The sequence below is a fragment of the Trematomus bernacchii genome, unplaced genomic scaffold (genome assembly GCF_902827165.1).
Source record: "Trematomus bernacchii unplaced genomic scaffold, fTreBer1.1, whole genome shotgun sequence".
In the NCBI taxonomy this organism is placed as follows: domain Eukaryota; kingdom Metazoa; phylum Chordata; class Actinopteri; order Perciformes; family Nototheniidae; genus Trematomus; species Trematomus bernacchii.
This window is the reverse complement of record NW_022987714.1, coordinates 5,771,377-5,798,786: the sequence shown is the minus strand read 5'-3', so window position 1 is coordinate 5,798,786 and position 27,410 is coordinate 5,771,377. Positions and strand designations below refer to the sequence as shown.

The following is a 27,410-nucleotide window of genomic DNA, read 5'->3' as shown; positions in this document are numbered from 1 at the left end:
CCAGGAGTGAAAAAAAGTATTCACCTTTTCTTTTTTTAAAGTCTTATTCAAGAGTCGTTGGGTAGAGGATCAGGAAATCCAGAATAGACATGAAGATGGAAAGAAAATGAAGACGTTGCTTTGTTCTCTGTGCTGTGTGGAAGTGGGTTAGCCTTGTAGCCCCCTGCATGGGCCAGCAGCCCCCTGTTGGGTCTGTGGGACCACAGCTAACTGTGTGACAGCATAAAGGGAAAGAAAGAGACTAGGATTCTGTCTTTCTTGTTATTTTGAAAAAAGCTCCCGCTCTTGGGATAACGTTACTCCAGAGAGTCCAGCATTATTCTCATCAATTAAATCAGTGTTTTGTAGTTAATGTGTAAGGAGCCCTCAGAGTTTACTGCAACACAACATGAATGAGGAGGCAGAGAGAGAAGGAGGAAAGGAAATGAGGGACTAGTGGGGGTGTGGAAGAAAATAATTAAAAAGTCAATGAGGCTCACTGAATAAGTGTGTGTGTGATTGTGTGTGTGATTGTGTGTGTGATTGTGTGTGTGTGCATGTTTGTCTGAAGCTCTTATCAGCGGTAAAACAGCATAGGTTAATTCTCATTCAGCAGGGCTCAGAGACGGTGCGTGTGCATGTGTTGGTTTGTGTCTCCGTGCATGTGTGTGTGTATGGGATGTAGCTCTTCGTCCTTCAGACAAGGACAGTGAAGGTGTAACAATTTGTACAGAATAGAGAATCAGGGACCTTCACAGCAGAACAATCAGAGATGCAGCAGGTTAAAGACAGTGACAGGAAGAGTGTGTTGAATATGCTTTTGTCTCAACTACACAGTGGGTTCACAGCTGTCACCCATGAGAGCAGACTAACAACTTGTTCTCCCATTTTTATGGATGAGTTATCACTCCTAACACATCGAAGCAAAACCTTTCAATCCGTCCCAGATTATATCTTTAGATCAGGCTTATGCAAAATGTTTATCTCTGTAAGTGAGTTTAAAATCAGTTTTGTTTGTACATTTGAGGGAAATGGAAAGGAGAAACAACCTTTCCTAAGTTGAGCTACTGTATGATTTTAGCATTTTTTTAATAGAAAGAAGAGTATGTGCAGAAGATAAAACACAGCTTGATTACTTGGCATGTGGTGCTGAGAAGAAAAATATGGTCTTGTGTTGCTTTTGGTGGCAATGTAACCAACTAGAGATGATCCGATCACGTGATCGGGGATCGGAGCCGATCACGTGATTTTCAAAAGATCGGAATCGGGAGAAAAAAATCGGGGATCGGAATTTTTTTTCTTTTTTTTTTTTTTTTTAATAAAATATTTTTCTTATTTTATTTAATGTTACAAAACAAAAATGACCATGTTCACATCTTAAAGTCATCCTGAGGCCTTAGTTTTGGTTTAAAATTACACAACATCATGTATGTGTTGCTTCTTTTGGGCTTGTTGCTTATTTCTCTCAAATCTGGCAACAGAGTGGGCAGGGCGCAGTGTCTAATAGTAGCAGTAAGCTAACGAGAGGCTACTCTGGCTGGTGACTCGGGACAGAGAAAATGTCAGGAGTTTGGAAGTATTATAAAATTGAAAGCGAAGGCAGTGTAACAGCCAGATGCAATGTTTGCAAGGCGGAGGTTCCGCGTGGTGGAAAGAACATAGCTACGTTCAACACGACCAATCTAATACGCCACCTGAGAAACAAACACCAACAACAACACAACGAGTACACAGCGGCCATTCAGGTAACGGCACTGAAACAACCAACACTTTCAGAGACTTTTAAAAGGAAAGAGAAACTGCCCCAGAACAGTGAAAAGGCCAAAAAAATAACAGCCAAGATAGCTGAATTCATCGCGTTGGATGACCAGCCGTTATCTGTGGTGGAGAACGTGGGGTTTAAGGGACAACTTGAATGCTTTTCTCCTTTTTTTTCTCTTAATGCATTGCATAAAGATCGGATCGGGAAAAATCGGTATCGGCAGATTGTCAAAATCAAATGATCGGAATCGGATCGGGAGCAAAAAAAGGTGATCGGGACATCCCTATAACCAACTGTTAGCAAAAGAGAATTACATGATGTGTTTTATATTTACTATCAAAATGATTTAATAAGTCTTACTAAAATGAACTAGCTAAATCTGTTCATCCAACGTAGTTATTACACAATATTTTATCAATACACCTCCACATTTTTGTGGGACAAACATAAGGGGTAGTTTCGGTTAGGGTTAGCTTGACGTTAATGCATTCAAAGCCTGGAAGCATAATTGGTACAGTTATGATGGGCAACTTTCACTGAAAACATAGAGCAGCTGAACCTCTCTCAGCTTTTGGGTTTGTTGCACAGGAAATGGTGTTTTCTGACCAGTGACAGATTCACTTAAAGGTAGGGTAGGTAAGAATGGAGAAACCAGCTCGAGTGCGCTAGAATTTGAAAGTACACAACCGGAAAAGAATCTGCCCCTTCCTTCAGACTTCCTTACAGAGCCCCTCCTCCAACACACACAAACACGCACATGACCAATGAGGGCATGAGATAAGTTTGTGCACAGATGGAAGGCTGACAGGCAGGTAGGCCATCCAGTTATTTTAGCCGGGCCGGCTCAGATGATTGGTCGTGCTTTTTACAGCGCCACGGCTTCCACAGTTGACATTTTTTTATGTATTTATTGTCAAAGCATTTAATGTATTCATTGCTATCGGGATGTTAAGAGCATTCCATGGAATATAACAAAAAGTGTTTCTGAAGTGAATTACCTACCCCACCTTTAATTGTTTAGATAAAGTCACATACTGTCGCTCCTACAGTATCAGATACCCTACACATTATTATCATCAGTTATGTAACCTTTTTAACTCGTTCTACAAGTCTCTAGCGCTGATGTTTCTACCTCACAAAGAAGCTGACCTGAGTTTAAGCCCTTTTTAATACTCGTTACAGGTTTTAAATGATTTATTGATTATCTCTGTCTTTGTATCTGTTGTAAATATAGTATCTATCTATCTGTCCATCAGCTACTTTTACTTTGACCAAGTTTTACTTTGTGCTACATTTCATGTGCTACATTGTTTTTCTAAAGATGTCATTACCACCAGCTGTGTATCTGTCACCAGATGCAGCATCCACAGTCTAATGATGGGCCTTACTGGGTTCTTTCTAATAATTGCTAACAGGCATTTCCTTTCTTGCCTTCTACCTCTGTGTGTTCACTGTGTGATTTGCTCATGTGCGACTTTTTGTCTATATTTTTGGCTAATTCATTTGTGTTTTTTGTGTAGATCTTTCAATATTGCATGAAGGGTTTGAATGGAGAACATTAACTGCATGTTCTATCTGGACATCAACAGCGACAGTATGTCTAAAGCCAACCAAATGCCCCTTTTTTCATGGTACTTGAAATAGATGGTAATCATGTAATGTGCTTGATTTTGACATGACTCTATTACAATGACTCTACTGAGTACATCATGTCTTTGTTCTCTGGAATCTCAGCGCACTTAACTCTCTGACAGCCCAGATGTTTTAGCTCTGGTGCAGATTGGAAGATTGTTCTCCTTATTTTGTTCCGATCTGGAGCTAAACCACGGCCTCCAGAAAGCAAACCAAAAACATAAATAATAATAAAACTCAAAACTCTCCTTATATACATTAAGTTAAACAACATCCTTTTCTTACAGTGGATACCTTTTATCATGTCCCTCGTAGTGTGTGTGTGTGTGTGTGTGTGTGTGTGTGTGTGTGTGTGTGTGTGTGTGTGTGTGTGTGTGTGTGTGTGTGTGTGTGTGGTGTGTGTGTGTGTGTGTGTGTGTGTGGTGTGTGTGTGTGTGTGTGTGTTGTGTGTGTGTGTGTGTGTGTGGTGTGTGTGTTGTGGTGTGTGTGTGTGTGTGTGGTGTGTGTGTGTGTGTGTGTGTGTGGTTGTGTGTGTGTGTGTGTGATGGAAGTGGAGTTTAGGTTATCTGTGCTATCAGGGCCCTGCCTTTAGATGCTCCTGGGCTGTACAGAATAGATGACAACTGTGATGAATGAGCTGCATTTCACACTCTTAGACTGCATCTGGTGTCACTAGGTGTGCACGCACGTACACACAGAGACGCATATACTGCTCAGACACACAAAGCACTGTCAGTCTGCAAATTCACGCTCACTAACTCCGCAAATTATCCAGCATTTAGCTGATTTCCTTTGAAGTAAGGGCTTTTCTGGTGATGTGTGAGGCTGACTGAGTAGGAATGTGTGTGTGTTAAAAAGGACTGTAAAAGATGGACTATAAATGTGCAGGAGGAGACAATTGCTGACTCATTCATAACTTTCTGCCCAAATATCAACTTTTTCATCTCAAGCACTGTTAACAAAATGCCACGTCGTTGGGTAACCTTCTGGACCAGACGAAATACCAATAGACTCACCTTGCCTCCTCTGATATCCAATACAAATTCTTATTTTATGTATCTTTTCTACTCTAAGTTTCCTGTCTCAGTACAGTGGTTTTCATCATCCAGGTTGTAAGATGTCAGAGCAAGTTAAAAACTATTCACTGGTCCTTATTTTGCTGCACAGAAAGCTATAGAAACACAGTCTCATTAGGAGGAAAGGATAGTGACACCACTTAACTGCTGCTTACATTGTTGCTTTAACAGTATTGCCTCTGCAGTTTTCCAATACACCTACAGTATAAACCCAGGCAAGGGGAGTGGGTGCCAAAAGGAAGATATCCTCTGTGCATTTGTTCTTAACTACATCCTTATCCACAGGGATATACGCTAAGGAAACCCTCAGAAAGACAATTCAGATCAACAGCTCAAGGTTATATAGAGGATTTTGCTATTTATTCTTATACATGCATTTCAAATAACTTTTGTTTACCTCAGAGAACAGACATTAACGTTTTGGATTCATTATGACATGTGTCACCTTTCTGCAGATGCTTTATCCAGTATTTATTGAGGTTTATTGATGTATTACTTGCCGTTCAATTATAAATAATCCCGTGTTTTCTTTTCTTCTGATGGAGTGAACTCAAAACTGGATGGTAGATATTCACTTGCGAAAAAACTATAAAACTTGTTGGAGGCTGCCCTGAAAATCATTTAAACATGTCTGCCTGTTTTTGGTCGATAATTTAAGAATTATCCACCTCACAACATAAAGGAAATGGACTTTGTTGTCCAATAGGAGACAGAGCTTGGTTTTTGTCATAGGGTGTATTCATTAAACAGTGCCTTTACTGTGTGTGGAGCATGTGTAATGATGGAAGAAGAAAGCTACACATTTGCAATCATGCTGAGACAAATGAATGTGTAAACATCAGAGAGACAGATTTGCACATAAGTGCTTTTTGAGGGTGAGGAACTAAGCACAAGTAAAATAGATTTCAGGAGAACGGCAGGTGAAGAAAACGAAAAGGCAGGTGAGAGGAAGAGCAGAGGGTGATGGTTCAGAATTTGTAGAGGATTGCTACACCCTGTCTTTTTCCTTTTTTCGGTCCTTCTGGTTTGTCACCAAGCATCACTGGATGCCGTTATCAGAGCTTCATGTTGACTCAGCTGACAGCCTGTCACTCACACACACAGTCAGATGGAAAGGCTGAAGTGGATCTGAGGATACCAGCCTCTTCAAGTCTGCTCAGTAACTTTGATCTCTTTCCCTTATTGCTCTTTACATGTCGAAGTCTTTCTCATACACACGTTTACTGGATATCTCAACAGCTTGAAGTAGTGCCTTTATTTGATAGCACATGGTAAGTGACAAGAAACAGAAGCAGTGGGAGGACATGTGACCAAGATTACTAGCCAGACTCATGGCTTCGTGCCATTTGTCTCACATCTCCACGAGGACACCCCTCGCTCTCACAGCTTTGCCCAATTAAGATTTTCTGTGTGGCGTGAAAGGTTGTCGGGTTGTGTAGTCAGCAGATTGCTGTTTAGTGGAGTTGCAGTGTGTATTATTGGAATGGGGAGAGGACATCGATCTCTATCAGCACTCCCATAGGATAAATCTACCCACATGCTGACAAGAAACACAGATACACACACTCACACAAACACACACACACTTACTCACAATATTAATTGAGCTTAACATTGTTCCCATTCTAGAGCATTTGCCAGCTTCAGAAGAAACGCGTTAAATGAAGAATTATGGAATTATTTTACGGTTTGAAAAACAAAACATTACCATGGAACAATTTGACTGTGGCAGGTTATGATAAATGAAGCATGGTCATGATAATTCATTCTCTGTGGAAGCTTAACCCCTTTCTTGGCTAACAGAATTACATTTGACAGTTACAATGTATCCTTACAAAGAGCTTCTTATAATCCCTTATGAACTGTGTCCTTCCTTAATGATATTCAAGAAGTGCATGCAATCTGTGACAAAATGCTACAAATTCAAATGCATTTCATTTGTTTTGCAGAGACTCGGGAGGACCGCACTAAGAGACTGTTCAGACACTACACTGTGGGATCCTACGACAACTTCACCTCATACAGGTACAGCCTCGTTCATTGAGCTAGCACGCTAATGCAAAGTGCAGGCCATGATATTAGTGTATATTGTACTGCACAAACTACATTAGTCATATCTCATAATGCCTCATTACCTGTACATTGGTGATGCAGTGCATGTGAGAAGGTGTTAGAGCGTTATGGAGGTGCTGCCATCTAAAGGTAAAAGGCTGCTGGTGCACTCACTTCGAAGTGATAAGCAATTAGTTGTGTCTGTATGTGCACACAGTATATTCTACATGCATGGGTGTGTGCATGTTTCTGTGCCTGATATTTTAAGTCTTTATTTTCTTTAAGCTGTCCCCCTGACCTTTATTGTGTAGAGAGTGCTTTCTCTCTTTTAAATAAGACAAATGATCTGAGAGTGGATTAGCTGGCTGTGTGTGGTTTTGATGCCAATTCTGACTTGAATGCCACATTGTGTCAGTTTGAGACACGCGCTAGTCTGAGTGAGCATTGTTTCCATCCACTTTCTCAGCCTTTTTATTAAATGTCAAGTTCTTGCATTCTAGGTTTTAGTTGGATTAAATGCCATCTCTGTTAGCAGAGCTGCAGGTTTGTTGAAAGAGCATTACCACAGTCATACTATCCTGTGTTAGTCTACATACAGTATATGGGACATTGTATATACATACACCATTTATATTAGTTTTTTTGTACAGTACAGATGTTAGATGAGTACTAGAGGAAAATAAAATCATGTACAGGTTGTGATGCTTTCCAAAGGTGTGACAGTAAAGACAAGCACTGCACAAAATCACAGCTAAGAGAGACTTTAAGGAGCAGTTGCAACATATGAATATCTGAATAAATACCGGTTGCCGCAAAAGGTAGGACAGAAAGTTATTTTGTTACGTGGTACAATTTCCTTGATGGATATCTGTACTGTAGTCTGAGGAATATTAGTATCTCTAATGTCAAAGGACAGGTTTATTTTGAGGAGACATATACCGTCTAAAATTGTGTTTTACATGAGAGTTTTTATTGAGTTAAGTGGGCGGAAAAGAATCTGAAGGAGGGTGTATTGCATTAATGCAGCATTTTGGGGCATAGGGCAGAGATGTAAGCGTAGTGGATAAAAGGTTTTGGACTGAAACAAAGCATCTTAGTGATGCTTAACCAACACAGTTTTCTGTGCATAATATTTGGTGCAAAAGTGGATAGATAGCTTTTTATGAAAGAAAACCTTTGACCTCCCTCCTGCAGAAAGGTTTGTTTCGGGTCTCCTGGCTCCAGCAGCAGGAGCTCTGTGTTCCCTTGGTAAGTCTGAGAGAGTGGAGTGTAACTAAGCTAATGGAGACTGCCGCCTCCTACTGAGTTGCAACCTTAACAAAAGCCCAGTACATCTGCCTCAGCTGTGAGGCAGGATGACTGATTTATAATGCTAAAATGTAACAAATATTACAAATTGTCTGGCTTTTGTTAAGTCTGTAAGCTGGCAGCAGACCCCTCAGTGTGGTGTGGTGTTAAATGATACAAGCAGTGGTGCACATTCTCTGTTGTTTTACTACATTTAATCTAAGGACACAATATTTCAGCACATTTTTATTTTTATTTTACACTTAAGTGTCATTTTACTGTTCTGAATTAGACATGTTCACACATCTTTCACCATCAAACAATTTAGATTAAAACCATTACACCTTACCTGAGCGTTTCCTTTCAGTTGGTTCGATTAGGCCGACGAACAATCTGAATATTTCTCTCACACACATCTAGCCATCATGCTGATATTTGCTTTGCTTCCTCACTAACTCTGCTTTGGTTTTAGCTTACAGGCTTTCGACACATGCATTTCTAGAGCAGCCCAGGTTAACACCATCTAGCAGCCTCCAGCCCTCAACTCTGAGGAAAATATCAGGCAGTGATTAAGTGCTCACTTACTTTGGCCTCCTATTCCCTCTGTCATTAGTCAGAGGATAATATTGCATCCCAGCCATCAGCCATTCACTTTCTTTAGCAGAAGCCCTCCACACCCCCCTCAGCTGCAGTCTCATCTGAGGGATCAGCCTGAAGATTGATTCAGTCTTAGGTTTTATCCCAAAGATACTTCAATCATGAGTTCTCTCTCTCTCTCTCTCTCTCTCTCTCTCTCTCTCTCTCTCTCTCTCTCTCTCTCTCTCTCTCTCTCTCTCTCTCTCTCTCTCTCTCTCTCTCTCTCTCTCTCTCTCTCTCTGGAATCCTGAGCTGTGGTCGCTCACTTTGCTTTTAACCTGATTGGTATATCCTGAATCCAAAGTAGAAAGACATGTATGGGAAAGGAAGTACAGGTGTGTTTATGTGTGAGTGTGTGCGCCTCCATCTCCTCCCATTGGTCAACCCCCCCGACGACCCTCCGTCCTCTCCTCTCTCCCCTCTCCTCTTTGATTGTGAGGATGGTGTTGGATTCATACCTGCTCTCCCTCTGCTCTCTCCTGTACAGTGACTATATCATAGAAGAGAAAAATGCTGTTTTGCAGAAGAAAGAAAACGAGGGGTTTGGCTTCGTCCTGCGGGGAGCCAAAGGTGAGATACACACACACACACACACACTCTTAAACTCACACACACACTCTTAAACTCACACACACACACCTTTGCAAAGACATGCACATTGACTACCTAGCAGTTTTTAACGTGTGAGAGTTTAGAAGTGAGAAATAGTTTGTTGATCTGAGTCACTGAGTATGGCTCAGTCTGTAGTGTTACAGTGTGAGTCAACAACACGACCAGCTTCGGTCAACACTCGGCGTGTATACTCAGATGCACCCTGTGAGTGTGTGTATTTGTGTGTGTGTGTGTGTGTGAGCGTGTAGCCCCTTTGGTGGCGTCATCCTTGGCTGAGCTGTCGGCTAGCTGTCCCATCTGTTCCCCGCACATGGCGTTCAGCTTTAGTAGAGACACCCTCCTCCCCTCTTCCTCTCATCTTCACTCTGTCTGTCCTTGTTTTTGTTCATCTCTGCTCTCCTTCATATCCTTCCCAGCCATTACCCTATCAAAAATGATTCTACGCAAACCCTTTTATACCTTCCGCATTTAAAAACCCAGATCACCTCTCTACTCATCTCCATCACCACAAATTCATTTTACTCATGCACGTGCCAGCTCCCTGCTCACGCTGGTTACCATAGCAACCCCTCTCAGGCACCTTGCCTGGAGTCTGAGTGTGCTTTCCTGCTCCATCACTCACTACCATGGATCTTGGCTCACCCCGCTTTCTTTTACTCGCTCTGCCTTTTACTCCCCACTACCCTTAAACACACACACACACACTGCAGTTCACTTAGCGGCCCTCTGAGAACTCTCATGTGTCAGTGATTTAGTTGGATTCGTTCCAAGATTAAATGGAGTTCATAATGCCGCACTCACTTAACAAACTGCTTGTTGAACATCTTATAACACAGGCAGTTCAGGTTCTATGCATAACGTTTTTGTTTTGATGACCAAATGGTGTTTAGTGCATTAGTCCTAGCAGGGAGTGACCATCCCCGCCGCACAGAGAGGCTTGGCCTGAGAAGCCACTTCCTTTAGGAATGGATGACCCTTGGTTTGTTACATAATGCATTTCATCTAATCTGCATTCATAAATGGATGAGTTGCTAATAGTAATAGGGCTCATTCGCAATGGAGGACAGAAAGAAGTGTGTGTGTGTGTGTGTGTGTGTGTGTGTGTGTGTGTGTGTGTGTGTGTGTGTGTGTGTGTGTGTGTGTGTGTGTGTGTGTGTGTGTGTGTGTGTGTGTGTGTGTGTGTGTGTGTGTGTGTGTGTGTGTGTGTGTGTGTGTGTGTGTGTGTGTGTGTGTGTGTGTGTGTGTGTGTGTGTGTGTTTTAAGGCATGCATGCAGTTGTGCAGGTGTATGACTGTGTGATTGTATGCAAATATGCATCAGCATTATTGTTGAGGTGAAGCAGGAAACAGCAGTATATCCGCTCAGTATTCCTGCCTAATATAGAAATCTTTAGTCAAGTAATAGAACTAAAAGCAATGAAATATATATTAATTAAATCATTTTAGTAAAGCTAAAAGGGAAGCTTTGAAAACTGTGTAATTTCCTCCAAGGAAATTCAAACAGGGCAAACGTAATACGGCAGACAACATATTCCGAATATTACACACAGCATGTAATGCGTGTTCTGTTTGTGAGGTTGTTGTGGTCATTAGCAGTCTCATTTACATAAAAGAAAAATGAAATCAAAGGAAGCTACAGATTTCACTGAACCTTTCTGGGTTGGTTTTTCTCAGCTGAGACGCCCATCGAGGAGTTCACCCCCACCCCAGCGTTCCCCGCCCTTCAGTACCTGGAGTCTGTGGATGTGGAGGGAGTGGCCTGGAGGGCTGGTCTGAGGACAGGAGACTTCCTCATCGAGGTAATTAGGAAAAGCTCTTCCCTTTTCTACATCTGTGTCTTCCTCATTACTGAGCACACTGCTGATGACCTGCAGCAGAGGAGAAAAGCAAAGTGATTCTGGACAGTTTTATTGTGAATTTGTGGATATGCTGCAAAGTTCAATATTAATTATATATAAAGCTATATAAATCTTCCATGGCGTAATAAAGTAAAGTACATTTACTCAAGTAATGTACTCAAGTGCTACTTTATACTTTTACATCACTACATTTTGAAGGCAAATGTTGTACTTTTTATTGCATTACATTTGTTTTACATTTTTGGTTACTAGTTATTTTGCAGATTTAGGTTATTAATGCAAAATATAAAGTGACACAATATTATATTTTCTTATAGGTTAAGCCACCAAGTAATGTATAAAGTAATTCAAATAAACCCCACTTTTACCAAGTTTAACAGTGAAGTGACACATTAATGCACCAATAATTTTTAAAACATTAATTTAAAACAAATTAAAACTATATTGTGCTTCAAATACATAATGCATATTTTTACTTTTGGTACTTGAAGTATTTTTGTTATGCTTATACTTTTTTACTTTTAATTAAGTACAATTTTGAATACTGGACTGAATGCAGTACTGCTTCTTTTGAGTACTTATTCCACCTCTGAAAGCTTCTATTTATCTGTGCTTATTATGAAATACTGTTAAAAATGACTAGGCATGATTTGCAGAAAAGTTTTATCATGTGAAAGTAAACTTGAATACTTTAAAGGTTAAACTTGTGTTTGCATGTCTTGTCTTTGTGCGTTTCGTCCCAGGTGAACGGGGTGAATGTAGTGAAAGTGGGCCATAAGCAGGTGGTGTCCCTGATTCGGCAGGGGGGCAACCGGCTGCTGATGAAGGTGGTGTCCGTCACACGCAAGCCTGAGTCTGAGGAGGTCGTCCGCAAGAAAGGTAAAGACCTCTATGTTGAATCCACTTTAGATTAAACAGATAGTCAATTAAATATCTATCATGTAATTGTTCTTTCATGTGAAATGTCACATAAAGGCATGTATTTCCTGCTTCACAAATTCGCTTTTTGTAAATATTATTAAACATATCACTTAGTATGATAATGAACTTAATAACTGTAACGTAGTGTAGATATGTTAGTTGTTTTCATGTACGGGTGACTTGGGAAGATATGTGTGTTTTCTGTTGTCAAGGTGATTTCTGCAACGATTCACTGCTGTAAATTCATGTGGTTACCATGTCAACCATAGCTCGCCATTACTCAGCTCCCACACAGCCCTGGCAAAGTGACCTCAGGACTGAGTCCACAGCTATTGTGTGTGTGAGTGCGTGTGTGTGTGCGCGTGTGTGTGTGTGCGTGCGTGCGTGTGTGTGCGTGTGTGTGTGTGCGTGTGTGTGTGTGTGTGCGTGCGTGCGTGCGTGCGTGTGTGTGTGTGTGTGCGTGTGTGCGTGTGTGTGTGTGCGTGTGTGGTAGATGGTGCTGCATCTTTGTGATTGACCTAGTTTCATTGGGACAGTACGGTATCAACTCAATCCTGCCACTCAAGGTACTCGAGTGTTGTTCTTTTAGTGTGTCTCTCACTTTCTTTCCCTCTATTCAATTTCAGTAAGCTTTATTGGCATGATCGGCAGCTAAACAATATTGGTAAAGCATCAGGAATAATACAATTCATTAGTGAAATGAAAAAAATTAAATACAACTCATTAAGTAAACTTAAGTATGTCATTCAGTTCAAAACAATATCAAGAAACTCTCTTTCCTTCTTTTGCACTCATGTCCACTTAGTGCCTGTTTTTGGAGCTTCCAGTGCATGTCACTGTCTTTCCATCAGCAGATTGAATCCACTCAGTCTTCATTATTTATTCAAGTTTAACGTTTTTGGGACATCTTGGGAAATTTGCCTCGATTAGACAATCACGCTCAAATGTATGTCTGTTGGATCTGAGGCTTCAGCAAGCATCTGGTTAGCTGAGCTTTACCTGAAAGACTATGGAAATATCTTGTTTGTTTAATCCAGACTAAGTCCAAGGTATACAATTGTGTAGTTCTACTGGGAATTATGTGTCAAACTATTTATTGGTGCTTAGAGGTATAGTCAATCGTCGGAGACTCTGGGTGTTCACTCTCAGTTACTACTACTGACCATGAAATAATCTTCCACATATATGGGAGAATTGTCATTTTACAGGTTTTTGTATGGATGGAACAATCGATGATGTTAACCAATGAGCTTTAAAGCTGCTTTTAGCCAGATGTTCATATTGTTTTCCACTTTATTCCAGTCCTTATTCCAGTCCTTATTCTGAATTTAACTAAATAAATAATGATTCTCTCATGTTACCATAAGCAAGAAAACATTTACCAAAATGCCAATCATCTTCATATACATTGTTTTGCTTGCAAAATATTCAGGCTTTGTGGATTATTAGAATTATATGAAAATATGCATTCATGTGGACTAGCATTATTGGCGTCAGTAACTGAGTCCAAAGGGACTTGGCTTGCAGGCAGAGGGTTCAACTCCCAGAACAGACTTAGTACGGTACGTATTGTAGGCTGAAACACAGATAGAACTACATCTGTATACAAAATGGAGCATATGTATTCTTTCAGAGATGAGAACAAGAGCCTTCCCTCCTGTTTCAAACTTTTCCTCAAAGATTTCTTATTTGACCATCCTAAGCAGTTCTGAACACCCTCTCCAGCCGCACTGCTGTCCATCGGGACTCTGCCTATTGTGCCGCACCTTTGCAAAAAGGCAAGAGGCATGCTCTCACACATAGAAACTCGCAGGCAAACACTCAATACAAAACACACAATCTCTGCACCATGCGAGGCCTCACTACTGCCACCGTTGCCATGGTGACTACACTGCATGTTTGAATTAAGCATTACATTCCTGCAGAAGCATCTCGCTCTCCCTCTGACTCTGTTTCTCTCTCTTTCTCCGTCCTCCTCCATCTCCTCTGCTACTGTACCAGAGCGTGCAGACTGGTGACGAAAGAAGATGTTTGATACGGACTGTACCCAGGATGGCGTATGTTCACTAGATGTGCAGCTGCTGACGACAGCAGGATAGTTAGGCTCGAGTGGGACACAAGGCATTCGTTTGGATATAGAGATCTTTTGCTCTACAGTAGTGCATGCAAGTGTGAGCTGGTCGATCTCGGATAGAGTGAGCTGATCTAGTTCTGTCTGGGGTGTTGACAGGAAACTTGGGTTTGTTACAGCATGTATAGGCTGCTGCTGTGTGTGGCTTCATGATCTGTGTCCGACTGCATGGCATTACGTCGTTACTGCAGACTTAACATGCTTCAATACATGGCCACATTATTTTTGATTTGGTTAATTACAGTGTTCATTGTAACTTGATTTTAAAGCCTTTTATTGAAATCTGTAACTCTGTCCGTTGTATTTGGAGCTGATATTTGTTAGATGTGTTTTTTGAGTGGGACGATACCAGCCCAGCCGCCTTATGAGTTTAGAAGGTTTCGGGTGCTCCCATGGGATTTGGGGTATAAAGACTGCAGCGCATCAGTTTCTTTAGCTTTTGAATTGACTGTAATCGCTTCCCCACATGTCATCATGTCCTTCCTCAGGGAGTTTTCTCAGTGTATCTGCAAGTGGTCCCGCGTGTGGGAGGATATGCATGTGTGTGTCTTTGCGTTTCTGTCTGATACTCTCCTGCAACATTTCAGACAGGCAGCATATTAAAAGTAAGATGGACGACTTTCTCCCTCCCCTTGCCACACTTCTTTTACTCTTTCTGCCTATTGTGGCGTACATATTCTGTTGTTCTCTTTCTAATGGGAGGATTCAGAAAGCTAGGGCTGTTTCAGACTGGACTCAGTTGTACATGTACTGCCTCTGGGCTCCCCAACAGAGAGGGATTCTTGCAGCACACAGACTAGAATACTGAAAGTCTTGGAGACAGACTGAAAAATTCATAAGCCACCGGATCAACAGAGAGCAAAGCATGAAGAAGTCGGGATCCAAATGTAACCCGAACAAGGTCGTCGTTAAATGGGGGCCGTCCAGTTCATCTGAATTTAACCAGATCAAATCAGTGAAGACGGGATGGGCTAGCCGTCTGGGAGATGCCAGGAGGGCACTGAGCCGCAAATCCAAAGGATCTTCTTCCCCTTCAACTTCATCCTCAACACCATGCCTTTTCTCCACAGCTCCCCCGCCACCCAAGAGAGCCCCCAGCACCACCCTGACGCTGCGCTCTAAGTCCATGACCGCTGAGCTGGAAGAACTGGGTGAGAAAGCTGGCATGCCAACTCCAAACCCTAGACTTCCTTTTTCTGTCACATTTCTGCTTTCCCTTTTGTTAATGAGCTCGGTGTGTCTCCTGACTTTTTGAATAGTCACTTGTGTTGGCTTGTTCTTTCCCTCCTCTGCTGACGCTATCTTTTTCCCACCAAGCTTCTGCTCGGAGGAGAAGAGGAGGTGAGTCTGAATTGACACCTCTCTGAAAGTCATAACGATAATTCCTCACTGCTGTGTCAATTACAGCAGTGTTGATTTAGAGCTGAAGAGCAGAACACTTGCAATATGTGGACTCTCTTTCTCCCCTTCTTTTCTGATTTCCTCTTTCTCTATCTCTTTTAATTCGTAGAACTCACTCCCTAGTGGTCTAACACAGTGAACTTTTAATTTGGGATGGAGCAGTGATTTAATACCATAGACATGGAGCATGACCTCACTTTGTAGTTCATAGCAACATTTTGGAGATGCCTTTTTAATCACACTTTGTACTCTCTACTGTGTTTGCAATGTCAGAATTGATGACACAATATTTCCACAGTCTTATGTCTCAGCATTTAGTTCTGCCTCATTTGCTTCTCAACAGAGAGACTAGATGAGATGTTGGCATCACAGGAGTCTATCTTGCGTTCTCAGCCCTCAGAGGCAGATTACAGAGCAGCTACTGTCAAACAAAGGCCTACCAGCAGGAGAATTACACCAGCAGAGATCAGTGTGAGTGCACCTACACAAAGCACACTGGCAGACAGCATATGCCACAATGTTGGCATACATGAATGAATTAAGGCTCATGTATAATTGACTCAAAAACACATGTGCTACACAGCATTTTAGAGGCATTCAATATCTGTTTCTTAACTGCAGTCACTGTTTGAGAGACAAGGGATGACTCTACATGGAGGTCTGCAACCCGGCATTGAGAGAGGTCACATACCGCTACCCAAGGGGATGTCCAGGACCAAGTCTTTTGGTAAAACAATCACCCATCCTGTACATATTCAAATAAGGTGAATGATAGTGCATCTTATGTGCAGTATGCTTACAGGTTTTAATTGGCATAAAGGATATAAGATAGGGAAGATTTATTTTCCCATAAAATGGCATACTTCACCCAGAAAGAAAAGCATGTAGGCAGTTTTAATTTAGCTTAACAAATGCTAACATGGTTGCAAATACTTAATTACATTGCATTGCATGTTCAGAATGTGCTTAGATATTCACAGACACGAATTTGCAGAGCAGATTTTCAAGTGCAAAGCCTATTTCATTAATACGTTATTTATCATTTAAAAATGTTCCCTGTTCTCTAGTACATTCATTGAAGGACTATTCAATTAGTTAATTGCCAAATAAATCAAAAATAGTGAGTTATACGTTTTACATATTAGGGAGGGCTCTTCTTCTCATCTCTGAAAAAATAAATATGCTCCATTTTGTCTACAGATGTTGCGCTGTCTGTGTTTCAGCCTACACTCCGCACTAAGTCTGTTCTGGGAGTTGAACCTTATATTGTATAGCTGTCTTTGAGACAACGAATACATTATAAATATGTGGGAACATATTTTCAGATGGATGCAATGCAGTGAATTTGTCAGCAAGCAGCTGTGGACCTGCTAGGTTGGTTTGAAATGTTCGTATTTCCTGAGAAGATCTGTGCTCTCCTCTCCCTCACCAGGTGCCACTGAGGAGGATCGGCTGTCGGCCCTTGCAGCCGAACACAGGTTTCCCCGCAGTTCCTCTATGACAGACAGCCTCCGAGAACACTCTCAGCCCCATCCCATCCCTCCACCTCCACAAACTGCACCTCCTCCTCCTCCCTATTACCTGGACACTGGTCCTCCCCCAGCCTTTTGTCCCCCTCCTCCCCCGTCTAGGACCCACAGTCAGGGCCATGAGCCTGGAGGACGCTCCAGCTTCAAGCCTTCATCCTTGGATCTGCCGTACGAGGCCGCTCAGCGACAGGCCACACACTTAGAGAGACAGAAGAAAGCGCGCTCCATGATCATCCTTCAGGACTCTTCACATCTACCTGTAGAACCGACAGAAATCCCCCGTCCTTCTGCTGCTACTCCACCTGAGCGAATCAAAAGGAAGGGTCGGGTTATTGACAACCCTTATGCCAATGTGGGTCAATTTAGTATTGGACTGTTCACACCCACCAAGCCCCAGAGGAAGAAAAGTCCACTGGTGAAACAGCTACAGGTAGGTGACATTTCCAGGATGGTCATCTGCTAGTTTTATACATTAGTTACGAAGACTTTCTAACATGCTGTTTTTTTATGTTGCCTTACTGCAGGTGGAAGATGCACAAGAAAAAGCCAGTTTGGCCTTAGCTGCTGCCCACTCCCGAGAAAGCTCTCCCTCAGGACGACACTCACACACCCATGGACACACACACACCAGCCGTGCAGACTACTACCAGCAGCAGCTGATGGCTGAGCGAGAGCGTCTGCGTGCCCAGGGAGAGATGATGTTTCAGGGGAAGGGTCCCTTCGCCGCTGCTATAGCTGGAGCAGTGAAAGATCGTGAGCGTCGTCTAGAAGAACGGAGAAAATCCACTGTCTTCCTTTCCGTTGGGACTATGGAGGGGGCGTCCTTAGTCAGCTCTGACTCCCCCTCTCTGACTCAGTCTCACTCCATCGATGAACGGATGCTCACCCGAGAGCTGGGACAGCTGCCTCCCCCTGCCTTGGCCCTGAGCCCCTCACCTAGTGGGACCACCTTTATCCATCCGCTCACAGGAAAACCCCTGGACCCTAACTCTCCACTGGCTCTTGCGCTGGCCGCAAGGGAGAGAGCACTGACCTCCCAGAGCCCGACGGGCAGCCCTGAGCCGAGGACTAAACAGGATCGAGCAGGCCATGGCGTGTTGTTCATGGACCCTCAGACCAAAGAGTCTCCACATGGGGAAGGGGCTACCACAACTCCCCCTTTTTCACCTAAAAGCGCCAAGGCAGGGGGGTATGGAGTTGTTTCCTCCCCGACATCTATTTTAGTTCCCCAGCCCACCAAACCACAGTGGGTCACATCACAGTCACCGGTATCTTTCCGGCAGGAGATGGAGGCCAGAGTAGAGGAGAGGAAGGAGGAGAAGAGACTTGAGGATCAAAAGAGTATGTTGATCAGTATTATGGACACGTCACAGCAGAAAACAGCAGGGCTTATTATGGTCCATGCTACCAGTAACGGCCAGTCAGTCGGGGTAGATCCACACCTAGAACAGACACCTGCCCCCACGTCCACAGAGCCCAGCAAGTCTCTAAGTCCAAGGGCTAAATCCCCCAGCCCCTCTACCTCGCAGCCCCAGGCCCAGCTCCAGGCCCAGCCTCACACTCAGCGTCCCGCCAGTCCAGCGCAGGACAAGAGTCTGGCTCAGGGAAGCTCCGAGGAGGACGTGGACCCCTACACCGTGACCCTGCCTCCTGCAATGTTGTCCTCCAGCGATGAGGAAACAAGAGAAGAGCTTCGTCACATTGGAGTTCTTCCACCACCCGATGAGTTCGCTAATGGCATGCAGGCACAGGGGACGCCAACTCTACCTGCCTCCTCTCCCACCACGCCTACAACACCAACACCCCAAACTCTGTCATCCCCAAAAACTCCAACTGTGACGCCCACCCAGCCTCAGCCTCCCCAGCTGGCACCTCCACCCAGTGCAGCAGCTGTCTCAGGGAAGCCCTCTGACCCTCTGGAGCCCCCACCGGTGGGTCAGTCCGGCTCTGCGGCTGACTCAGGTGTGGAGGAGGCCGACACGCGCAGCTCCAGTGACAGAGAGCGAGACCTCCATCTCGAGACCACCAGCACCGTCTCCACAGTTTCCAGCATGTCCACCCTGTCCTCAGAGAGCGGCGAGCCTGCAGACACACACACCACGCACACCTCCTATGCCGAAGGGCTGACTTTTGTGCTCGACAAGCCGCCAGTGCCTCCTAAGCCCCGACTCAAGTCCCAGATAGGAGGCAGTAAAGGCCCCGTCACCTTCAGGGACCCTCTGCTGAAGCAGAGCTCCGACAGCGAGCTGCTCTCACAACAACAGGCTGCTGCCCTGGCTGCTGTTGCTGCAGGCGGAGCTGGGCTGCCCTTCGGCGGCTCGGCCTCAGTGACAGGACTCGGCCCCACCAAGCCGCGCTACCTCTTCCAGCGGAGGTCCAAGCTGTGGGGGGACCCAGTGGAGCCTCGTGGGCCAGGGGTGGGGCTAGGTATTGGGAGTTTGGGAAATCTAGGCGGGCTGGGATTGGGACTTGGTGTAGATGATGGAGCAAAACCTTCTGTTATGGGAGAGCTCAGTTCACGACTACAGCAGCTAAATAAAGACACTAGGTCACTGGGAGAGGAGCCGCTGGGAGCATCACTTGACCCGGGGAGAAAGTCACCTGTGACAGGTGCCAGGTAAGAGAGAAAGGTGTCAAATGTACTGCAAAAATGACTGAATTTCACAATGAGCCACAAAACAAATGGTTCCTTTTAAAGCAATGGTTTCAAGAGTATTTATATCGTTTATCGTGGTGGCAGAGACAGAGAGAGTGAGCAATCTCAAGCAATTCCCCTGCCCAGCATGAATTTAATTATTACAGTAAGTGAGTCTAAATAATATGAAATAGTCTACATGGCACACACTGAGTTTATATTATTTTCTCCTGTTTATCAACATTTATTTAGCTCTTTATTTAGAGAAAATATACTTTATGGACAACTACTCTTGGTTGTCTATTTTTTGCTTAAATCTGATTGCATTTCTCTGTAAAAAGGGACACCTAGAGGCTGAATCAAAGACAGCGGCTGTTCTATTTGTAGGCATAATAGGGTTTTACTTACAATTGGAAACATGCAAACTATCCATATAAAGACCAGTCCACTGTTATAGGATGCTGAAATGAGATCAGAGGTCACCAGCATTGCTGGCATTAGCTACCTTTAAACTGTTCATGTAAAAACGTTATTACTACAGTGCGTGCTGTACCTTTCTATGGGTCATACATTCTGTTCTAATATAAATTAAAAGCAAATCTAAAGCATAGTAAAGAGGCATATACAAACGTGCTTCTCACACAGTGACACTAGGTTAGGTCTTTGAAGCATCTGAAGCACAGTGCTGTTTGTGTCTGTTATCTGTGGGTTTCCTGTTTTCACACCATACCTGAAGGTACAATTAAGACCTTTATATTCCTGCAGATGTGAGGACACCGAAGAGAGTAAACCTTAAGGTTATAGCTACTAGGGTAAACTTGAGCTTTTTTATATATTTTTTCCTAACAAGCCTATCAACTAATCCCATTTAAGATAACAAGCCTCTTATTCATTTTATTGTATGTATTTTGTTACCTTGTTTGCATCACCTACATTTATACAATTACATAATCTTTATACTAGGAATATAAAAGATTTGGATATAGTTCTGTTTTTCCAAGACAAGGCATTGGTTCTAGAGACCTTCATTACTACAATCGATGCCTCCGCCCTTGGGTCTAAATTGCTTCTTGTTTCTATAGTTACAGTTTTACTCCTTGGCCTTCTGATAAATGATCTCGTCTGTTAAATACAAACAGTAGTCAGTAAGTATATAGTAGTGTTTCTGTGTGTGTTTTTGAGTGTAAGTGTGTTTGTGTGTGTGTGGTAGTAGTAGTTTAGAAGAAGTAGATTATCTGTGGGTGCAAACAAGGTAACTTGGAGGCTTGGAGGAGGCATGCACTTCCTGAAAGTCTCTCCTCATCTCACACACACTCTGTTGGGTTCTAACCTTTGCACCTGCTAGTAGCTACCCTTCCTGCTATTCCTCAAGCTTTCCCCAAAGTCCTTGATCAAAAAATACATAATACATCCTTATATATATCACTGATATACTTTTGATAAGATTAAGAAATAGAGTTTCCTTCTTATCATCAGCCCCTCATCCAGTAACATCAGTGATAACCTCAAAGACTTAAGGATGTATTTTCAGAAGTATTTGACCAAGACTGAACTATAATGGTGTGTCACAGTGTAACCATCCCGTCATGGCATTAACAGCCGTGTTATTGTCGTGACGACTACCCAACAATGCCCTGACCTTGTCAAAAGTTCATAGGTACCACAGGGAGTAACTGTCAGATGCATGTCTCTTTTGTTCTGTTCAGGATTTGGCTACATTTTGATTGACCATCGTAGCTTTCAAATATCTCAGGAGTTTGTAGGCACTCTCCAGATGCAGTGGATTTGTTCCAGCCCTGCTCCTTTCCTTTCATCTTCTGTCCTTATTCCAGTTCATATAAGTTAGGAGGGTCGAAAATATTTCTCTCATGTTCACTTTTTCTTCACTCCAGTTTTAGAAAAAAAAATATATTTGAAGATGTTAAAACTCTTTCGCAGCCTTCTCCTCGTGTTACCATTGTTATAAGGAGCGGTCTAACTTTACACAAACTGAAACCAAAGTGCTTCATATCGAGCTGTCAACTGAATTTGTGACATGGCTACAACAAAGGAAGTACTTTTGATAATTGATGAGTATAGGGCTGGGAGTATTTGTCCTGTATTCAGACCATCAGTTGTACCCTCCCTTACCACTATACTACTATTACTAGTATTAGTAATAGTAGTCTTTTGCCAAATAAGTTGACAGTACCTCTAAATTAAAACATCATGATCCCTGGAAGGAACAGGTGACCGGGATATCAAATACAGCGCATCATGTGACTCAACAATGACTTGGCATATCCTCCCGTGAGATTATGCAATCACATTTATCCCCACCACATCGGCACCACAGCTGATTGCCTTCAGCTGTGACAAAGATGATCATGCACACCATTATTTCTCTCTCTATTTCTCTCTCTCTCTATCTCTCTGTCTCACTCTGAGTTTGTTCCCCTCACCCCCCCAGCACCGTTATGTAATATTACTCCATCACTCACCCAATCCACTTTGTGCCCATTTAAACCCCTTCAAACCCCCCATGCTGCTGTATTGTGTTTCTGTTGTATCCACCTCGTTCACATGCTGTGTATCATAGGTGGTTTAGAAACCTGTGGTTCTCATTTTATTTCATTTGTGATCTTTGGTTTTCTGTTCTTCTCTGTTAATGTAATTTGCATAACTTTGTTTTGTGTTTCAGTGATTGTGTTGAGGATGGCCATGGTCCCTGAATGTCTTGCTTTTTGGACATTGTAGGTTTTTCAAAGTAAAACAGAATAGAATACATATACCATTTTATTTGTGATTTGCATTCCTTGATTAGAATCCCAAAACCCCTTAAAAACTCACATGTAAATATACATTTGAAATTGCACAACACATGTATTTATGTGTGTTTTTTTAATTGTTCAAATATGTGGACTACATCAAGCAACAACAAAAGTCAAGGAACATGTGCCGGCCTTTTATCTGTTGGTTTGTTTTCCTTTTTTTGTGCAGTGTTTGATATGTGAATAGTGTGCTCATTTCTCTCTCATGCAGCCCACTGGTCAGACCTCTCAGTGCAGAAGCCTACTCTGCTGTCTTTGTCATGCTCATACATCAATAACACCATCACATGCACACACACATACATGTATTCACTGCAACATACAGCCACATGCACACAGGGCGTGTGAAAGAAAGCAGAGTGGGCTGAAGCAGACTAAACGTCTGGTTGGCAGGCTGCGTCTCATGGAGTGATGCTAACATTCTCTCCCATTGCTCTCTCTCTGCTCACCTTGCATGCTCCGCCCTGCTGCTCTGATCTGATTGGTCTAGAACTGACTGTGCGCCCAGGAGGGCGGGACGACTGTGTAAGTGCGCATGGAGCTCATCTCATATCCGTCGGTTCCCTGTAGTCTGATCATTTTTCCAGCCCTTGCGCTGTCTAGCTACCTTCCATTACACTCTTTAGTCCACATCAAAGTTTCCAAACACATGCAATGGAGGGAAATCATTGGCCACACCTGTACATAAGACACTCACTAACATGCATGCATCAAACACACATCATTGCACCAACTCTTACACATGTAGGCCTCTTCTTTCTGCTTCTCCCTGCTTGCACCAAGCCAGACAAAACGTTCACATTGGCCTTTATCCACCCCTCTTCTCCTTACTGACCATCTTTTCCTCCATTAGACCTGTAGTATACTAATCAGCCACTATGACACTGTTTCACATCTTTATACTATTATTTCTTCAGAAGAGGGTCAGGGGTAAAAGGTACATAAACAAGCATTTATTGTTCTTGTGCAAGATGCTGCTGTTTCAGAATGGATGGTATGGATAAGACTGGTTTGGTGGATCGTGGAGATTCCCCGAAATGTTTTACTAATGGCATTGAATGAAGTGTCGCTGCAGTCAGAGTTAATAAGTATTTGTTGCATTAAACAATGCTAAGCTTTGGGAAAATATGCTGCTTTGTGTACATTCACGTGTCCTTTAACAGATGTGACACATCAGCTCTGTTTGCTTTAACAACTTTGTCTCATGAAAGTTTAAAAAAAAGCAAATGTACTGTTTGTAATGTGCAACTGCCAACTTTGTTCAAATGTAGGCGTGTGTATGTGTCTGTTTGTGCGTGTGTGCTCATAATTCCAGTGCTTCAGGTTAGTGCCTTCTGCAGTTTCCACGTAAAACACTAAATCTGTGTTATACTGTTATCTAACTCTAAGCATCTTTCTGCTTGTGGGTCACAGTGATTCCTTCAGAGAAGCATATGGTCTGCCTTGACAGGAAACACCTTTTGATTACGTTCATTAGAGCAAAAAGGCTTGCAGTAACGGTTAGATGTAGGGTGGGTGAGAGGGAAAATATAGTGCCATCTTTTTTCTTAATAAATGCCATATATTCCCATATAAAATGAATATATAACTTGACATAAAGATCCTTTGTGACTTCTTTACGATTGAGTAGTAATAGATATTTTTTTCAAAGCTGTGAATGATCTCATTACCAATGAGAGCAGTGTGCTGCTTTATAATGCTGTGCTGTGAGACTAGCTTGCTTTGTCTAACAGTCCTGAAGCTTACACTAACTTATACTTTAGAGGAACTTACAGCGGTTAATACACATAACCAAAGCTATGTCTCCTTTTCTTCTTCTTTACTTTCAGTTTGTTAATCTTCATCTCCTCTGTTAACATCCTTACACCCTGTGTCTGTGTGTCTCCAGACTTTTCAGCAGCCTAGGCGAGCTCCACACCATTTCTCAGAGAAGTTATGGCACCACCTTCACCATCCGCCCTGGCAGCCGTTACCCTGTCACCCGACGCAGCCCCGGTTCAGGCTCCCCTGATCGGGGTGACCCATTCGGACGATACTCAGGCTTCGGCCTACCGACCTCACCGACTACACCCCCACAAACCATCCTCAAATCCTCCAGCCTCAGCCTACCCCAGGAGCCTAAAGAGGTCCGCTTTGTGATGAGGAGCTCCAGCGCCCATTCCCATTCCCGCTCTCGCTCCCCGTCCCCATCCCCCTCCCATTCTCCCGGGCTAGGGTCACCACTTTTAGCCCTCCGGCCCTTTCACCAGAAACCCCTCCACCTCTGGAATAAGTATGACGTTGGAGACTGGCTGGAGAGCATCAATCTGGGAGAGCACAGAGCAGGCTTTCAGGAACACGAGATCGAAGGCTCTCACCTCCCAGCTCTGACCAAGGATGACTTTGCAGAGCTGGGAGTGACGAGAGTGGGACACCGCATGAACATCGAACGGGCGCTAAAGATGCTGCTGGAGAGCTGACCCCTGCCCTGAGACCCCGCAACAGATGGAGAGAGAGAGATAGAACGGATAGAGTTGATGAAAGAGAAAAGATAGGGATCACTCCTTTTATTCTGGCTGCTTTTATGTTCTGCATCACAAATGTTTACCTTAGCGACACCGTTATGTTCCTGTCTGCATTAACACCCTGCACTTGGCACTGCACTGAAGAGGAGGAGTCATTCGTCACCCTCTACTTGCCATAGTGTCTGCCCGCCTCTTTGCCTGCAGCCAATTAGATCAGACCTCAAAACAAACTCTGGACTTTCTTTGCCGAGGAGAATCGCATGAGCTCCAATTAAAACATTTGATTTGTGAAAGCTTCAGTTGGTCCCTCAGTAACACCCACCCTTTCTCTCACTATTCCCTTCTCGTCTCTACCTCTATCCCCCCCATCTATTAGGCCTCTGACAGACTTCTGCAGTTTGAGTAAAAGAGGAAGAAGAATTGTGTTCCCAACAGAAAGCTCAGTTGCCTTTCAAAATATTTATACAGAGATCAACAATGATGAACAGAGGACTATGGACATGAAACGGTGCGTCTTCTCTACACCTACTGTTGTTTTTAAACCGAAGACTTTGGAGCCCAGAGGTGGAGCTCCACCCAGTAAACCACGGGAGAACACCCCTCCGCCTTGGTACTGTGTTATCTATTATATTTGGAGAATGTTTAACCAACACTCGTGGCTTTTTTCATAATCAATTTTTTGGTTTTCCAAAGGGAATATTATATAAATATATATATAGGTATTATATAATATATATGTATCTAAATATAGCTTTCAAAAGAAAAGACAATGTTGCAAAGAGGTAATGTAATAAATTAATCTGCGCCTGTTTTTGGTTTTTAGTATAGAAGGCAGAGAGAAACCTTAAAACGTATTCCACCGGTAGCTTACTCATTTCTACCAATTATATACATATATATAAATATTAAAATATATATTTGAAATTTTAAAAAAAAGTATATAGATATGGAAATGAATTTTTTGTCATAGGTATACAACTTTCTTTATGGTCACCCTTTCTTGAACCGTAGCATGACGAGTTGCATCATGTCTTGGACAGAGAGTTTGATGTTTGTTTTTATTTTCTTACGGTCTTCCTTCTTACTAAAGGGCATCCCGTAATGTGAGGCTGAGACCCCCAGGGGCCACCCATCCCTACGGCTTCAGCTACAGACCCCACTGAGCTTATTCAGATCCTGCTTTGGACCATCTTATGAGACAGCTAACTGGTAAAAGGGGCTCTTCGTGTTTTGCCCGTTTATCACTCAGGGATGGAAGTTTGGGGCACTAGCATGGAGAGATTGTCAGCTGTTGTTTTAATAATACCCATTTAATTCTACCTGTGAGGACAATTGAACACCACCACAGTCTGAAAAATGTTAGACTGCGTTAAAATTTCCATCCCTGTGACCCCTGATGTCTTCAGAGCAGGCTGCACATGGTCTACTATACAGTCGTGGAGGAAGGAAACTCTGGGATGTTTCTCATCACCAGAAGAGAGGAAATCTCTTTCAGATTTTAAGAAGGAAACTACTACCAGGAAACCAAGTGTGTGAACCTGGCCAAATTAAGCTTAAAGTGTTAAAATCAAGGTAATCTCTTACTTAAAACCAACTGTTACCTGGAATATAACTAACAACGTGTGGCTTAATGAGCTAGACATAGTGTGTGACCTTCTGAAATGCCAGCGCAGGAATGTGTGTGTAGTTTATCAGGCTGTGTGGATGGGGATGCCTCTGTAAGGTCTTAAAGAAAATTCAGCATTTTACAACCTGACAGTGTCTTGCAACATTGCTGCTTTCCTCTATCTCTGCAAGTGAGTAAAGTATTATCATAAACCGTGGCAGCAACAACTCTACAAATAAGACCCAGGTTGTAAAAAAGACCAATGAATTTTTCTTTAACAATACAAAATCTACAATTGTACTCATGAGTAGCTTCTGCTGGCAGTGAGAAACAGTGAGTTTTATTCACGCAACAAAAAGCATTTTATCCATAGCTTTAGGCGGCCAGGTGAGAGACCTCCGTGCATCAGCAGCATCCAGTCAGCGCGCCAAGGCACTTTCACTTGGCAAGAGGTCGTGTGCATCTTTTTTCTTCTTTTGTCATTTTCTGCTGTTTATCAGTTTGTAAAACGGGTGGTGAATATAATGTTGTACCTGGGTTGTAGGAATAGCACTCACTGCCTCACTGTGACCTCACTGATTATTTTTACTCCGGTGTTACACTATGTCCTCTGACTCATTTGGACTTTTTGTGTTAATTGTTCTTTTTCTAATTTATTTTTCTTTCTTTGATGATTTGTTACCCTCGGACACTGTGGGTAGATTTTGTAGCGTGTGGAACATGATACTTTAATCTTTCACTCATTAGAATTTTAGAGTGACAGAAAAAAGACAGAAAAAACGAATATCCTGTCCATTCTAAGCATACTTATTACACTTGTAAAAATGAACAAAAAATGTCTTTTTTTTAAATCACAAGCAATGTATATATGATAGATTTCATATAAATTTTTGAAAAACAAAAGTATATAGATCTATATATGAATGTTTGGCATATATGCATAGTTAACCACCTGTGGAAAAGGTGAGCAGATTTTATT

The 27,410-nt window shown here is 42.8% G+C and overlaps 1 protein-coding gene across 1 annotated transcript in view; it reads left to right on the top strand.

Moving 5' to 3' along the window:
• shank3a (SH3 and multiple ankyrin repeat domains 3a) overlaps nt 1-27,337 on the top strand; it is a 149,535-nt gene extending 122,198 nt beyond the window's left edge. Inside the window, exons 15-25 of the mRNA XM_034141816.1 lie at nt 6,399-6,474; nt 8,912-8,994; nt 10,710-10,834; nt 11,638-11,773; nt 15,017-15,097; nt 15,264-15,287; nt 15,691-15,818; nt 15,969-16,074; nt 16,780-17,306; nt 17,401-19,493; nt 24,210-27,337. Coding sequence (XP_033997707.1) covers nt 6,399-6,474; nt 8,912-8,994; nt 10,710-10,834; nt 11,638-11,773; nt 15,017-15,097; nt 15,264-15,287; nt 15,691-15,818; nt 15,969-16,074; nt 16,780-17,306; nt 17,401-19,493; nt 24,210-24,780 — 3,950 coding nt within the window. The 3' untranslated portion in view covers nt 24,781-27,337. The remainder of the gene's footprint in view (nt 1-6,398; nt 6,475-8,911; nt 8,995-10,709; nt 10,835-11,637; nt 11,774-15,016; nt 15,098-15,263; nt 15,288-15,690; nt 15,819-15,968; nt 16,075-16,779; nt 17,307-17,400; nt 19,494-24,209) is intronic.
• The last annotated feature ends 73 nt before the right edge of the window (nt 27,338-27,410 follow it).